At 39.5% G+C, this 17,766-nt stretch overlaps 1 protein-coding gene across 6 annotated transcripts in view; it reads right to left on the reverse strand.

Annotated features, from left to right (window-relative positions):
• The window catches only part of LOC147886432 (MADS-box transcription factor 23-like), a 141,245-nt gene that overhangs the window by 15,086 nt on the left and 108,393 nt on the right, over positions 1-17,766 (reverse strand). The window contains exons 1-3 of one of the 6 annotated variants that reach the window (XM_087395488.1): positions 9,282-9,611; positions 9,030-9,052; positions 8,711-8,907 (exon numbers count right to left, since the gene is read on the reverse strand). The exons of 4 other annotated variants lie outside the window; for them this stretch is intronic. In XM_087395488.1, coding sequence (XP_087251614.1) covers positions 8,711-8,892 — 182 coding nt within the window. In that variant the 5' untranslated portion in view covers positions 8,893-8,907; positions 9,030-9,052; positions 9,282-9,611. Of the gene's footprint in view, positions 1-8,710; positions 8,908-9,029; positions 9,053-9,281; positions 9,612-17,766 lie in introns of those variants that run through there. One more of the 6 variants, XM_087395487.1, reaches the window with a different exon arrangement.

Raw genomic sequence — 17,766 nt, forward strand, 5'->3', positions numbered from 1 at the left:
TTTGCATTTGTTGCAGAGAATTGCAAAAATTTTAGGGCTTTTAGTTCATTTGTGCCTTTCAGGTGTAATTTTCTTGCAGAAAATTGAGGCTTTTGCAATTACACTGCAATTTTGTAGTGAAATTTGGGGATTTTGCAGGCAGAGAGCAATTTGTGCAACATTTGGGACTCTTAGACCATTTGCCCCTTTCTGGTTGCAATTTCAAGCCACAAATTGGGGCTTTTGTGTTGGGAGAGCAATTTTGCAGGTTTCAGTTCACACTGCCTTTTTGTAAGTGTTTTGAAGCACTTTCGCAGGTTTTGGGAGAGATTGGATGCTCTGGCAGATTTCTGACAGAGACATTACAGAGATTTGAGTTGCATTTTCAGGCAGTGTTTGGTTGTATTTTTTGGGAATTGTGCACTCCATTCCCAGCAAGGGAATTCAGATTTGCATTTGCTGTATTTTCTTTCTCAGACATGGCCCAGCAAAATCAGAATGATTTCCAGTTCAGTGGTCTCTCACAAGAGGATAAGCTGGATGGTACCAGCTACTCCCTCTCGAGTTTTATGGTTTGCAACATTCTGATTTCCCGTAATTTGTGGGACTATGTAAATGGGGATGAGATCCGGCCAGCAAATGTGGCACCTAATACCCCTCCCCAGCAAGGAGGAGGCAGAGGTCGTGCACATGGTACAGCTGCAGGACAAGTTATTGGTGCAGCTATACCTACCACTCCAGAGCAAAAGAGATGGGATTCACGTGATGCTTTAGCTTTGTCATGTATCTCTCTTTCAGTGAAAAGATTCATCATTTCACATATCCGGTCGTGTAAGACCTCAAAGGCAGCATGGGATATTTTGGAGAGCATGTATGCAGCTCGGAATGATGCCAGGGTGTCTTTTTTGAAAAGAGAATTGACATCAGGAAATCAGCCTTCCAGTGGTTTAGGACAGCCTTCTCAAAAGGCTAAGGGTGATGCAGGTAAGCCTAAGAAGAAGAGAATATGTCATTAATGCAAAAAGCCAGGTCACTACATTGGAGAATGCAAGAAGAGGCTTGCAAAAGAAAAGAAAAACAGCTCCGGTATGGCTGTTTCAGATTCAGCTCCTCATGCATCTGACAATGAGCAAGCTACAGCCAACTTTGTGGAGCACGACTATGCCTTCTTGTCTTGCATTTCAGACTCTCACTTGGCTGCTCCGGATATTACAGCCACTTGTAATGATGACTCTTATGCTTTTCTAACATGCAGTTATGATTCTTCCAAGGATGCATCAGCTTTCAGTGTCAATGAGACACAAAATATATGGTATTTTGATAGCGGTGCCTCAAAGCATATCACTTCCAGGAAGTGTCTTTTCACATCTCTGCATCCACCTCCCATTGGTAAAAAGGTCACATGTGCCAACAACTCCTCCTATTCAGTTCGTAGTACAGGAGAAGTTGAACTTACAGCCATTGATGGCTCAACATTCAAAATTTTTGATGTCTTGTAGGTGCCTGGTATCACAAAAAATCTACTTTCAGTGTCCACTCTTAACAGAGCTGGATTTCAGGTCATTTTTGAAGATGACAAGTGTGTAGTCCATGACAGAGAGAATGACTATGCCTTGAGATTGTCTGGCACTTTGTTACGTGGTCTTTTTCAGCTTGACATGTATGAGAAAAGACCAGCACATGCTCTTGCAGTTTCCACTCCTAGTGTTGCTATGCAGAATGCGGAGTTATGGCATGCCAGATATGGACACATGCATTATGGCAGCTTGATGACACTTCAAAAACATGCTATGGTTGATGCATTGCCTCCTCTTGAAACACCTCCTCCACATGCCTGTGAAGGGTGCATTCTTGGTAAAATGCACAGATTTCCTTTCAAGAAGGATGGATCAGTAAAAGCTGTTCGAAAATTACAGCTTATTCATAGTGATGTCTGAGGTCCCATGAGGACTCCATCATTGGGTGGTCATCTTTACTTTGTCACTTTTATAGATGACTACTCCAACTACACTTGGGTTTATGGGCTGAAACGCAAATCAGAAGTGTTTATGGTTTTCAAACACTTTGCAGCCATGGTTGAAAATGAATCACGACTCAAGATACAGACATTACGCACAGATAGAGGAGGGGAGTATTTGAATGCAGATTTTGATGCATTTTTAAAAGACAACGGCATTGCACATCAGCTTATAGTGAGGCTAACCCCTCAGCAAAATAGCAAAGCTGAGAGGAAAAATCGTACTCTTATGGAGATGGATAGATGCATGCTAAAAAGCAAAAGATTGCCTCACAAATTTTGGCTTGAAAGTCTCATGTGTGCCAATTATGTTTTGAATCGCGCTCCCACAAAAGCTTTGAAGACTAAGACTCCCTATGAAGTTTAGCAAGGGAGAAAGCCTTCTGTAGATCATTTTCGTGTTTTTGGATGCCTTGCATATGCTCATGTGCCTGTTGACTTTCGGCTGATAAGGCAATCAAATGCATTTTTGTTGGGTACAACGTAGAAAGCAAGGGCTACCGTCTCTACGATCCTGTCACACGCAAGATTATTATAAGTAGAGATGTTATATTCTCAGAAAATTCAGCTCACACTCAAGCTAAATTTGATTTGCCTACTTCTTCCGATGATGTCTTTGAAGGATTACTACCCATTGCCTTGGGTTCCCCTGCTGATATATCTGATGCAAATCACAATTTACAGATATCCCCACATGCTCCGATTTAGCCACAAGATGTCTTACCACCTCCACAAGCAGTGGAAGAGGTTGTTCAGCAAGAAATTGCAAGTATACATGCAGCAAAAACAGTTCCAAATTGGCTGTTACAAACTCTCAAGGAGAGTAAAATTGATGCTCCATTACCTGGCAGAACTCGTGCAGTAAGGCATTGGGAGGGAGCTCTTTCAGTTGAATCAACTTATGTAGGTACTTTTCTTGATGAGGAGGAGCCTGAGACATTTGAAGAAGCACAGGATAATGTGCATTGGATGAATGCCATGCACGATGAATTGCACTCCATTCAAAAAAATCAGACATGGGAAGTTGTCGATTTGCCACTAGGTAAACATGCCATAGGTACACGGTGGGTTTTCAAAGTCAAAAGAAAGCCAGATGGGTCCATTGATCGGTACAAGGCAAGGCTGGTTGCAAAAGGATATGCTCAGAAAAAGGGCATAGACTATGAGGAGACTTTTGCTCCTACATCCAAAATGACAACCATCCGGTCAGTTATAGCCATGGCTGCAAATTTTGTGAATGGAATGTTCATCAATTCGACATTAAAACAGCTTTTCTTAATGGAGACTTGTTGGAAGAGGTTTATGTCAAACAACCTCCGGGCTTTGAAATCTCAGGAAATGCACTTCAGGTATGCAAGCTGAATAAAGCTTTGTATGGGCTGAAACAAGCCCCACGTGCATGGTATGCCAAAATTCATGCCTTTATGACCAGCAAGGGGCTGCACAATAGTCCAACTGAAAGCACCCTCTACATCAAGAAGGATGGGGGGGATATTTTAGTCATCATTCTTTATGTAGATGACTTACTACTCACAAGGTCAAATGAGGATAATATTACAAATTTTAAAGCTAAATTGCAAACCACTTTTGACATGTCAGATTTGGGGCTGCTACACTTTTATTTGGGGATCCAGTTCACTCAAGAGAAAAGTGGCATCGTTATGTCTCAATCCAAGTATGTGCAGAAACTCTTGGACAGATTCAACCATGCAGGATTGTAAGCCCATAGCTACTCCCATGGAGCCGGGGCTGAAGCTTACAATGCATGATGCAGGTGAATCAATTGATGTCACACTCTACAATCAGGCTGTTGGATGCCTCATTTATCTCTGTAATACACGACCCGATATTCAGTCTGCAGTTTCTCAGGTGAGCAGATATATGCACAGCCCAAAGACTATGCATTGGTAGGCTGTAAAACGCATCTTCCGTTACTTGCAAGGTACAAAGTCTTTTGGCTTGATGTTTCCCAGGGGGACTGACTTGCAGATGCATGCCTACAGTGACTCAGATTGGGCTGGAGACTATGACACTAGGCAATCCACAAGTGGCAATTGTTTCTTTTTGGGCAAATCTTGTATTTCTTGGTTGAGCAAGAAACAGTCTACAGTGGCTACCTCCTCATGTGAAGCTGAGTACAGGGCAGCTTTCACAGCGACGGTTGAATATGTTTGGCTGCGTCGTTTATTTGCTGATCTTCATCTTTCATTGGAGGGTCCTTCTCCAATTCTCACTGATAGTCAGAGTGCTATTGTAGTGGCAAAGAATCCTGTGTTTCATGCTCGCACGAAGCACATTGAGGTTCACTATCACTACGTCAGAGAGAAGTTGCATGCAAGAGAGATCAGTATGATCTATGTGTCAACACATGACAATGTTGCAGACATTTTCACCAAAGCACTTCCACGTGAAAAGTATTAGGCATTTCGCAGTGCCCTGAACTTATCTCCTTTTGGTGATTGATCATTTCCTTGTACATGACATTGGCACTGCAGGGGGGTGTTAGAATTATTCAGCAGTGACCAATGTAATGTAATAACTAGGTTAGGGGCACTTTTCCCTCAATTTAGAGGTTTTTTCCCCTAAACATAGTTAGTTCACTAACTACGGTTAGTGAAGGAGAAGGTTTTGTCACTTAGACAAAACCTATCCCACTCTTCAGTTGTACTATACTTTTCTATTGCAACTATTGTTTTCAGTTCTCACTCTCCTTCTCACAGTAAATTCTTGAGAATTCAACGGTTTTTCCTACGTATAAAATACAATAAGCCTTTCGTTTTCAATGAGCAATCTCTTGGGAAAACCAAGTGGTTTAATACAATATAAGATCAAATGCAAAGAAGCAATAAATGTAAACTGACAGACGACAGACAGACACACACACACACAGAGAGAGAGAGAGAGAGAGAGAGAGAGAGTTACAATATGAAAAGAGGGATCAAATTCAGAAAAGAATGAACAAAGATATAATTTCCAAAGAGAAATAATTTGTGAGCTTAAGTAAAGTTTAGTTAAAGCATGCAGCCCCATGTTTTATGTGGGTTGGTTTTTAATCTATGAAGGGATATATCTCAAAACATAGGATTTAAATTTAATGTGGTTGTGAAACTAAACATGACTAAACATTACATGTGTGTGTGAATAGGTTAAAATTGGGACTCAAACTTGAACTTGACACAAATTGTAATATCACTTAATGTTTCTAAGAATGTCATTCAACGTACATGTTGAAACTATGATTCTATGATTGCAAGATCAAGATTTACATTCCTTGTCTAGCAACCTCACTAAGATGGAGACTACTTTTCTTACCACATTATCAAGCTCTAACAAAAAAGGAACTAATGAGATAATATAATAAGTGATGGATAACATAAATTGATATAGCAATTGTGCAAGCTTTAAAAGACAAGTTTAGCAACCCTTTGATTCTCTACAAGGCATATCCTACTTCGAGGATCATCTACATAAAAGCAACATCTTGAAAGAGTAGCTTGTAGTGGCAAAACTTAGAAAGTGAGGACTCATCTACACATTCTACATGTGCATGGAAATATGATACATATCAACTGACATAATAATAAGTCAAATATGATACTTTGCTAAAAGAGCCTAATCTTACCAAATTATAGTTTGTAGCATTGATAAATTGTGTTAAATATTGTTGATCAAACACATACAAGATATGGCTACTCCTTAAACATAAATAAACAATACTTAGGGGGCGCACTATTTATTTTGGTCCACAATCGTCATATGCTGAGCATAGGTATACCTTTCAAAGCTATGAATAAGGTCCATTGATCTTTGATTTGATAAATTACTCACGTTAGGCAGGGTGGTGCTCAATCAATCTTTATAAAGCTCGAAGCATTCGTCCATTTGGGATTGCATGAACCCACAACTACACAATAGAGCATTACATTGACTCCATGGCCCTGTTGGAGGGGGCTCCCATCTAATGGGCATACTATTGGGAGGGGCTCCCTTCCAATGGCACCCCATCCATGAGATTCCCCCTTCCCTTTCATTGATGCCCCCCTGCCTCCCCTTTTATAATGTCTTTCATTGGGGCTCACTCCCTCATTACTCTGCCTCAACTCACCCCCTTCCCCTCCCCTCGTTATTCCAACTCTTCCCCCAAACTTAACTCCCGTTGGTCCCCCTCCCTCCCTCTCTCCTTTTCACCCCTCCCCCACAAAATAAAATAACCCGTGTTTCTTAAGTAGAGTGGACCATACATGTATCCTATGTACTAAATGGGACAAAAGGAACGAGTCCCCATCCAAATGAATGACAACTTGCTAGAGAAGTTGGCACAACTTCAAAATTCACTCTATTCCATCATTAATTATTTATTTTGCATTAAATTTATAAAATTCATTTATTTTTATGCAAAACTAAAAAATATTGCTCCTAATTTAAAGTCCAAAATTTTTAAAATTACAAACGAGTTTTCTATGCACCTAAGTATTTTCTAAACTTGGCTAAGAGCAAGCATTGGGGTGGCATTACCAAAATATACACAAAACTACAACATAGCAAACCCTCGTACATGAAAGCTAGATGTTTTTTGAATGCCTCTTCATACACGACCCAAGTCCTAAGATGCTAAAATACATTTGATCTTGTACTTGAATAATATATCTAGATGAATCCAGGAACATACCCAAACTCATCCTCTAACAACACAACATATTGTAGTTTCAATCTCATGATAGTCACTCATAAGGTTGAAATCCATAAACTCCATCACACATAGGAGGGACTAGCTACTATGACATCCCCACTGAAATCATCAGTGCCATTAGAGGGTGTAGACCATAGTATAAACATATGCTCTGACACATACAAATCCACAAATACTTGAGCATCCATTTATACAAAGTCTTCATACTGAGTTTCTGTCGGCACTCTAGAGGTGAACGGCAAACTCAACCATGACGAAGGCTAGCACTAAAGGTGAAGGCTACTTAAGAAGTAGTCCAAAATCTCTTCATTCAAGCTACAACTGGTTGTGAAGACTAAACGATTTCATTTTAGTCTCTCCCACACAAGCATCTAAATCTAGCTAATAGGGCAACGCACCACTTAAGATTAAAAAAATTATCGCAATACGAGCAAGAATAGTTTAGAAACAAGAAAAGAGAGAAAGAAAGATAGAAAGTTGATTAAAGTCTACGAAATACCAATGGGTCTATGAGATTGGTAGAAAAACCGATACAACAAGCATAAGGGTGGAGCTACTAAGCGAGTATCATCACCCATGCTGAGTGCTAAGTCCTAGAAAGATACATAGTCATATATCATCACTAGTGGCATCATCATCATCCTCATCAATATGAGAAAGAGAGAGAGAGAGAGAGAGAGAGAGAGATTTCTCAAGATAAGATTTAACATCAGAAATCCACACAATTTTGGACTAAGCAAAGCTTTGAAGAGAAAGAAAGTATGATTACTACACATGCCTCACACACCTTTTTTTTTCGTGGTCCTCGAGTATATATTTTGGAGGAAGTATCATGATTTTAAACTATTTTCCATATATCTATGCCTAGTATAATGCAGCCTAGTTCACTTTTCGAAAAAAAATGCATTTTATTTTTTAATTTTTGGAAGCATATTTTCAACCCACAAATCCTTGGACATGCCAAAAATTTGCCGAAATTTGTGAATTTTTTTCTTAAAAAATATATTGCTCATACATACACAATAGATCATGAAATTTGGTTTGGGATTGATCGAAATGACCTTTTTCTTATTATGGTGTTATGGAGTAGGTATTTTAACTTAAATAGGCCATTGTTCAAAGTTGAGGTATGCTCAACTACTTAAAGGCTTGGGGGGGTTCCCCCAAAAATATGTAAGTATACAACATGGGCTCAAATGGAGGTGTTTTTTAATTTAAAAAATTTAGGAAAATTCATAGAAATGTATTTACATATGGGGTTTTTCAATTGAACTTTGAAAAAAATCAGTGAATTTCAATAGGAAAAAGGGTATTTTTATCCAAGCAAAATTCACAAGTAAGGGATTTTTAAAATACCCCTTAAATGCACCGCGTATCTAGGGTTTCTTAATAGTGCACCCCTCGGGCTTAAAGGTTTAGAATGCATGGTCAAATGGCACATGTAATACCCACTAACCTTATGGAATGCTTATAACTGCTTGAGTGCTTTGCTATTCCATGTATATTTATGAATTCAATAGTATGCATACTATTGGATGAAGATAGGCCACATTGTAAAAAAGCCTTAGTGTTATGACTCCACCTCATCTTGGGAGGCAACCTTGATAATTGTATACAGCTTAGCTCTAGCCTTTGGGTGCCCAACAATACTCTACCAACGCTCCAGAGCGCCTTGGCCTTTGTGTTTTGGTGGCATAGCTAGTCCACAATGATGTAAATTAACACATTGGCCACTCTTGCACAGGCAACTTCTATGAGATCCTGAAAATTGGACTCTTGTCGGTCACCATCCTAGCTCCCAACAAGTTGATATTCGCTAAACAAAAGTGGTAAGGTAATACTAAACTTGGTAATAGTGATTTTTGAGAGAGTAGTCTCTTAGAGCTCTCAATGGAAGGAGATCGGACAAGTTTTGGGGAGTGAATCCAAACTTTGTTCAATCAGAAACAGCAGCCTTGTGAAATGAATCTATGTAAGCGCAACGGTTGAGCTCAGGGTTTCTCTCAGAGAGTAGGCAGTAATACCTGGAGCTTGCAAAAGGGTGGAGTTTCCCGTCGGTGGAGAACATAAGCACTCCAACTTCCGCATCACACAGAATCGACAAGTCATGGGCCTTTTTAAACAAGCCACGGCGCCGCTTGTTGAAGGTCGCCTTCCTGTCCCTGGCGTTCTCTATCCACTTGATTTTGATCTTGCGCCGAACCATCTTTGCGGCCTGACGCTGAAATCACAAGTTAGTGGTTAGGGTCCATCGGAATGGACTCTCTCTGTATCACTTCGGAATGATCTGTGACACTGATGCGTTTGTCCAGACAATGAGGCGCTCGGGGTGCCCAAAAATACCGGCTCTGAAGGAAAAGAATGCCCTGCAATGGCCAGCAAAACAAAAGCTCTATGATAGAAGTTGTCATCATCGTGGAAGCCTCCTGGGTTGTGAGGGTACAAACGCCAAAGCGAGCTGTGACAGAGAGAGAGAGAGAGATTGCCGAGGAACCCATGTGCTGGAAATGAAGGGAGGCAAGGTCGAGGAGCAAAAAAGCTCAAGGGCAGGGAAGATACTATGGATGCGGATGATAGTATTGATGAGGGACAAACCTGAAGCTCGAAGGTGTGGAGCAAGAGCAAGCGCAAACACGACACCACTGCAAGTGCGGCTGCTGCTGATCTATACTATCATCCGTTTGTGGTGTGCACACTAGACTTCACATAAATTGACGATTATATAAATGGGCGTATGCCCTTGTCACTTCGAACATTTTCCACTTCGCTTTTCCTTGTAGAAATGGGATGAAACTCATTCGAGAGGGACAACATTCCAAGAAAAATCACTTTGTATTGAACGGTAGCACTAGAAGCAAGCATGCAGGAGCAAATCGATGGAAGCAACTGATAAAAGGTAGCAAGAGCTACTGGATACACGAGGCATGCAAGCATCATAACTCATAGAAGAGAGAGAGAGAGAGAGAGGCATTCACATATAGTTGTGAAATAATTATAGTTTACAAAGTAATGTTCTTAGGTTTTCTCAGGTTTTCAGAAAAGCAAACATCGTGTGGCTCAAATACTTGGAAAAGTAACTAGAATGCTTGGCCAACTGTGCTAATTATATTGTAAGTAGCTACTAATAATAGGCCAATTGATCTAACGGCTTAGAATGTGCCACATGGTTTCGTAGGATTTTAAAGTTTCATAAAACGTTCTACTGCTGGCCAAGTAATGAAGCTCATAAGGTACTATTTTCCAAACCCAACCATTAGGTGCTACTCGAAGGTTGGAGCATGACAATACTCAATGCATTCAAGGTGGGTAACACAAGTAAACTAAAGGTGGTTGTGTGAACCAAAGAAACTTTATAAGTTGCCATGGTGTCCAAAACCAAACATTTATGAAGAGTAATCAAAATAAGAAGCAACAACCAAAGCACAGTGAATAGTGATGTGTACACACTACATGCATAACACTAAACAATCAACAACAACATCACACACAAATACACTTCTACAGACCAATCACGCATACTTTTTTTGTGAAACACACACACACACACATTATGAAAGAAATAGCATAAAAGCAAACATTCTAAGAAAAACCAGTGGGATCACTATGACAAATAGGTTATTAATGAATGTCTATAGTGAACTCAAGCATAAAATTTATGTAGTAAGGGTGTAATAAGTATAGGAGAAGCCTCTATTAGCTAGAAGGAAGTCTAACATCTTTACCATCTTCCTAAAGCTCATACAGAAGCATACAAACATTACAATGACATTTGTTATGCATATTCAAATGTGTGTATGAGTGCATGCGTGCATGCTCATGCAAGCCCCTTCCTGAAAGTATTTATTTATTCCAAGGGCATTAGTTAGACATCTAAGATAACCAAGATGATTTTTGGATTTTGCATGGTATTGAGTAAAATTTAAGAAATAAAGTCGCATCAAAGCCATCATACAATTTATTAGAGGGCACAAGTAGTGTGCTTTAGGATGTCCCATCAAAAGATCAAGTGCTCTCTCTCTCTCTCTCTCTCTCTCTCTCTCTCTCTCTCTCTTCATGGTATTCATCAACACTTGTCGATTTATGTGATCTGTGAATGTATGAATGGAGAGGACTTGCCTTCATTGCACTAGCTCTACCAAACCCATCAAGGCTACTAATATCAAAAATCACCCAAGTCTCATTGCTCTACAAAAGAATGTACAACGAAAGATTTCCTTAATTTAGAGTATGTGACCTAACTAAGTTTACTTACTGTAAAAAACTATGCTCATATAAATTTTATAAGAAATGTCATGTGGTTCTCTCCATTTTAAATACTCTATATTTTTTTAAATACTCTATACTCCATTTTAATTGACAGGTGTTAATTTGGTCTTCACCCATCGTAGCTCACAAAAAAAAGGACATATCAAGTTGTGCCGGTAATCTACCATTCCCACGTCCTCACAATTTAGATCCTTTACTTTTTCATTTGTCTAGCCGATAGCAACAATTGAGAGCCACACCATAGCAATGACAGGATAAATCTATTTTGAAGGAGGGCGCCTGGGGCATACAACATACATAGTTGAATTCAAAATAGCCAAACAACCAAGATGTTTGATTCATGCAAAATCATCACCGCCACTACCTCTGGCACCCCGAATTTCCCGAAATCTATGCAATCCATGCTTCTAAGAAGATGATGATCTTCCCTTCCTATGCACAGTTAAGAATGTTGGCTCCATTCTCCATGCAAGGTTCTATTTTCTAATCACACGTAACCCTACTACATGCAATGTCCAGCAAGAAAACAACTGTGTGTATTGCTCGACTAGCATAAGCCTTTTTGTATCACCATTCAAAGTGAAGTTGGTTGGCTCCATCATCACAACTAAACAGTTTAGAGACAAGCTCTAACTAGTTGATTATCCCTATTTACACCCCACAAGGAATGGACCTCCATCCCACCTTCGGGGCTAGCCCTTTTCTTTTTCCTCGCCCTCTACTTTTCCCTCGCTAGAAGCTTTTCCCTTGCCCTTTGCTTCATATAGTGCCACACACTTGGATGTCAACATGCAATGGGATAGCTTAAAGCAACTGAAATATCATGCATCAAAACTTACAATAATATACTAAGTCGGAGATCCTCGCCATCCTAGAACCTGGTAGACTCAGAAGAAAGATGTAAGGAGAAGTATACTAGTGGGTCTATGCATGTCCAGCCTCGTTTGCATCAAGATATCTCTGAATAAGGCAAACCCACCCACCATTTATGGGTTAAGTTGGTAGGCAGGACTCTTTTCTAGCTCTACCCCAATTTTGGTAGTCCAAAAATTGAACTCTTCATGTTCTTGCTTCAACTGCCCCAATTTTGGTAGTCCAAAAATTGAACTCGTCATGTTCTTGCTTCCAGGGGCCTGGTGTCATTTCTCTAGATGTCATATTAGGTCTTCTTCATAACATGATATAACCCCCAACAAATAATCCACAATCATTTAGTATAATTTATTACTTTGTAGGTCTCCCAATTCTTTCCATTATAGAAACGCTCATATGCTGCACAATTCTAGGTAGTCAAACATCATTTTCAACTAAAATTCTTTTCTAGTATGCCCCTGGTTCGTACACTTGTATGCTAGACATTCCAGAACCACCCTCCATAGGTCCTTGAATCTTTGCAAAGGCATCTATAACTTTGCTTGCCAACTTCTTGCTATCTTTCCTTTTGGGCTTCTTGACTCCGGTTTCCCTTTTGTTTTTCTTTTTTATTGATCAGTCTTTGTGCTTAATGTGTCATCACTCTTCTTCTTCTTTTCTTTTTTGTCCTTCTTATTTAGGACCGGTTCTATTGCTCACATTTGTTCCTACATCCAGGTTAATTTCACTACCTCATCAATTATATAGATGTATCCATTGTAGTGAGAATCCCACAAGAATATGTTCTCAACCTAAGCACAAATTAGTTCACTAATAGTTCCTTGCCGAGTCAAGAATCTTTTTCAATCTATTTTGTAAGGTTCGTGAATCTACCAGCATAACCCAGCACTGATTCTTTCCTTTACTTCATTGTGTATAGCTTTTGCAACAACTATACTATCGTCTTGAACCATCATCTTATCTTTCTAAAAACACTCCCATGTAGCCAAGTGTGTATTTCCACTACTATATGTCTCGATTCACAACCGCATCCTTTATGTAATTGGCCCTTGTCACCTGTGATGATGCTATTGACTGTGCAAATGGATTCAAATTCTATAACATGTGTATCTCGGATCTCATCATGTGAATTTGATCTGACTTTCATTCTACAAGTCGCAATACTTTAGATTAGAGAGCCAAAAAGGTCCTCTTCATACTCATTCAAGCACACTTGGTTCTCTGCATTCACACTCTTCCTCAAAGTCCATATGAGTGGCATACCCTTGGTTTGTAAATAATCACTTCATCATCTTCCCTGAATCCATCCTCTACTGCAACCATTCTTCCCCAATATGATCAAAATAAAACGTGACCTTTCCTCCTGCTCCCATCCTCTCCACAACTACCAAATCCTCCCCATCACCCACAAGCCTCATATCTTTGACCATGATGGTTGCAGCAGCACAGCAAAGGAACAAAAGAAAGATGGAGATTACCATCACAAAGTCAAAAGCTTCAAAATAGAAGAGTCGGAGGGGCTAGGTCTAATCCCACCAACATATCGAGCACCAGCGACCATGGCATGGTTCAAGCGCATCAGCCTAGCTAAGCTTCAAGGCCCCCCTTATTCACTAAAACACGATCTCTTAGAAATCATACACTAGTATTTCAAGCTTATTTCACAAAGCACACTAGCTCTTAGATACATAATCTCTAAATCTCTCCTCCCTTATTGAAGAATAGGATTACATAAATGAAAGTTACAAGCTATCACACATATTTTCAATCATCGTGTGTCGTTCTATACTTGCACTACTACAACTAGGTCAAATTATGATGTTATCTTCTGTCGTTTTTGGAACTTAGCCAAAAATTTAAAGTCCTAATGGTATAGTGTCAATGTTTTCACCAAGAATGTTAAGCATTCATACTTTTGTCAACATAATCATCAATATTAATATGTTAGCAATAGCATTGGCACAAGTAGCAATATTACCATTGGTATTGCATCTATCTCTGAAGATATAGAGTCAGAGATTGACACAAAACTCGATACTAATACCAATATAGAGTATCGATATTTGTTAGTATGTCACTCATTCTTCAATACTGCCTCCTATCTCTCTCCTTAACCTCTTGCCTATCCAGGCCTTAGTCCACCTTTCCCTCTCACATCCGTCATCTCTCCCACCCTCTTGCTACTCAGAGTTTCCTTTTGGAAGTAGATTAAAGCTGTCCTTCCGATAAGGACCTTGTGGAGCTAGAGGGAGATAAAGCAAGATTTTTGTGATTTCCTCTAGTCAGGTTGGTTCTTTCTCCCACCTCTCTTTCACTGTGCTTTCAACTTTTTGTAGCTTTGTGAACATGATTTTAGATTGTGAATGTGCATATGTTTCAGTGATTGAAAGAAAAATGTCCATTGGTTTCTAATACATATGTTTATACCTAGATGAATCTAGGAACATTCCCAAACTCATCCTCTAAAAACACAACATAGTGCAGTTTCAATCTCATGATAGTCACTCGTAAGGTTGAAAACCATAAATTCTATCATGCATAGTAGGGACTAGCTACTATGGCATCCCCACTGATGTCATCAGCGCCCAACAGTCAGGGTAGACCATATTATAAAAATATTCTCTCACACATACAAATCCACACACCCACACATACTTGAGCATCCATTTATACAAAGTCTTCGTACTGAGTTTCTGTTGGCACTCCGGAGGTGAAGGGCAGACTCAGCCATGATGAAGGCTAGCACTAAAGGAGAAGGCTAATCAAAAAGTAGTCCAAAATCTCCTTACAGCTGCTTGTGTTTTCTTATTTTAGGATCTAAGGTGTGTTCTCTTTCCCCTCACTTGTCTTTCATTGTGCTTACAAGTTTCTTTATGTTTCTTGTTTGTCCAGCTATGTTGATAAGTCATAGGTCATGTGAGAGTGGGTCTAATAGTCACTCTAACTTCTCACATCCATTTGAGATAAGTCCAGAGCAAGTGATTGCCTTCGTGTGCCAACTCTCACTTGCTCACTAGGTTGTTGCTAGGGTTGCCTTCAAGCTGTCACGAGCTCTATCTTCCTTCTCCCAGCCATTCTAGACCTCCTTGTGGGATACAATACCCTTCAAGTGAGGCAGCCTCACCGACTTCACGACATCATCCTATGTCAAAGAGGATGATCACAATGAGTGGTGAGGATACTTGTTGTGGAAGTAGGAATGATGTAGTCTCTCCTATGCATGTCCAACAATAGAGATCTATAGAGTCACACCTTGTTAGCAAAATTGATATCCCTACTCACAGTTAATTTTTGACATAGCCTGCTAGCTAAGGAATTGGCATTGCCAGCAATCCCTTGGAAAAAAAGATACCATGCTAGATGAACTGCATGGTTTCCTTATGAGGAGTTGCAATTTGGTTACAGGTACATGCTTGACTGCATGAGAAGGGTTATGAGCCACTATAAACAAGAGCTTCAAGATGCCGTCAGGTCGAAGTACAAAGACCATCGCATGTACATAAGGACAGCTGGTGCATAGTTAAGGATGAGTTACAACAAGATTCCTTAAAATTAAAGCAATAACAAGAGGGAGCAAGGGTTCGACGAGACAAGATAGTCGGTTCTTATCTTAGGAGCAAAGGAAAGGCTAAATTTAGGACATACGTTATAAGTACTTATAACCTTTTATTGCATGTTATCTATTGTTTAACATTGTTGTTGCTCCTGCTAATTGCTCTCCTAATTGATTTCAGACCCTTGTGGTTGCCATGCTCCACCCAAGGACGAGTATATGTATCAATTTTTAAGCAACGCACAATCTCTTTGACATGCTCTCGGGGGATGCACTACTTAAACCCATATGTATCATAGGTGTTCAAGGGGTATTTAAAAAACCCCTCAACTAAAATTGTTCCCCCAAGAAAAGCACCCCTCTTTAGTGATTTTTTTTTAAAGTTATTAACAAACCCCTCATGTTATTGTAATTCTATTAAATACCCCTCCTTTTGAATGCTGTAGTACACAAAAATTTTGTGAGGTAAACCCTCGGAGGACATGCTTGAGCAACAGGGATTATAGCTCGATTGGCAAGCAATGGTGGAGGTAAACCTTTTTTCTGCTTTACATCTCCTTCACATATCAAGTCCCTTAAATTTGATGTTTGTTACTCTAATTATATTGTATCCCAAGTCAATTTTCCATTAGTTTGCTTACACATCACATCTCACCACAATGACCACCAACATTACACTAACTTTAAAAAACAAGACTTTAATTTTTAAGTACTTTGCTTTTCATGAAAGGCAAAAAAGCCCTAATTATTAAGTCTAACTGTGACTGCACTCGCAAACATATTTTGTTCATTCCATTTGTCCAAGTCTATCTTTGCTCTCCAAATATGTACCTTCAAAAACTGCAACCTCATACTTTTCAATCCTATTCTTCATAATCTTGTGAGGGAAGAATACCGTAAATCAAATCGTTTAAGTAGCATTTTAGCTCGAGGGGTTTATTGCATAAAAACCTTATACAATAGGTGAATCCAAGGTGTATTATTTAAACTGTTCTCTATAGGCCTTTAAAACAACCCATTTTCACCATGTAAACTCATTGATTTTTTTCCTAAAATTCCATTGAAAAACCCCATTAGGAGAGGTTTGAGCCTTGGGGTCTAGAAAGGGTCCCAAATTAGTGCTTCCTAATCTTTAGAGACTAGAGAGAGATTTGTGCTAGACCAATTGAAGTACTCCAATCTGTGAGTCAATGCCATGTTGAGATGTCCAAAAGCATTTACTGGTGGGGAGACCTCCTACCCATAGTTTCAGTCCCAACCATTGACCTGATCTCCAACCAAGGGATACATTCAAATTGGTGGTAGGACAATACCAACCATTAGATCAAGGTGTAAATCTAAGGGATATGATCAAAGGATAGAGGGATCAAATATAACCCTTGATCAATGCAAAGATGTTTTGGATGAGATCAATAGAGGGGGGGGATCAATTTCAACCATCCAACAAACGATAGATGAAAGGAAGGAGATCAAAGGAGTAGTGCTCTAATCTTAGCCATGGATTTGCAATAGAATCAAGAGAGGAGGTCAAAGGAGAAGGCACTTTAATCTGAGATCAAACTTGATGTACACCCACCATTATGCCCCTCAATCATATCCCTTCAATTGAATCTTCCATCTCCATATAGATCTATCATGGTCCACAACATCAAGCACATTAATAGACCTAACTTTTGTCATATTTCGCCGATTGGGGCCCACCAAAGGTGCCTCCCTTCAACTGCCCACAATTTTGTGCATCTTAGGCCTTTACCCACTTGCCATCCATGTCCATCCAAGGGCCAAGCTTGATCAATTTCAAAAAAATATACCCATGTTAGTTAAGTAAATGCTAGGAGACCCTTAGCCCATGGGGTTCCTAAAGTAAAGTCTCTTTGTCCTTCCTCGATCCCTTTCATAATCCATTCCTTACGAGGCCCTTTTGAGACCCCAAACCTCCCCTAATGCCCTCCAAAGGCAAACTTAAATAAATTTAAAGAGATTTCGACAACAAACAGTCCTCTTCTCTTGAATGCACATGCAATATGTTTCAAATTATTGAGTGAACCCTCCATTAAGATGCATGTTAGTGCTTCAATAGATTCTCAACCTTTGTACCTATAGTAAAGTAGCATACAATTTTATAACCTCATGTACTTTAACATTTATTGCTTGTTGATGATAACAATTTCCTCTACCCTTCAATTAGCCATCTCATCTTATAATGTAATATATTATCAGACCTCTTTATAGCAATTGCATACTCCCCATATTTACAATTATTGAGAAATATTCATGGCTACACATGTCCTATTTGTACTTATTAGAAAACTAACGTAATGGTTATTTTAGTCTTTACTATCCTCTCTTGTCTTCCACTATCCCTTGGTGTTGGCGAATTTATAGTAC

The sequence above is a fragment of the Dipteris shenzhenensis genome, chromosome 24, assembly GCF_047967505.1.
Source record: "Dipteris shenzhenensis isolate YYH24624 ecotype China chromosome 24, Dip_SZ_1.0, whole genome shotgun sequence".
In the NCBI taxonomy this organism is placed as follows: domain Eukaryota; kingdom Viridiplantae; phylum Streptophyta; class Polypodiopsida; order Gleicheniales; family Dipteridaceae; genus Dipteris; species Dipteris shenzhenensis.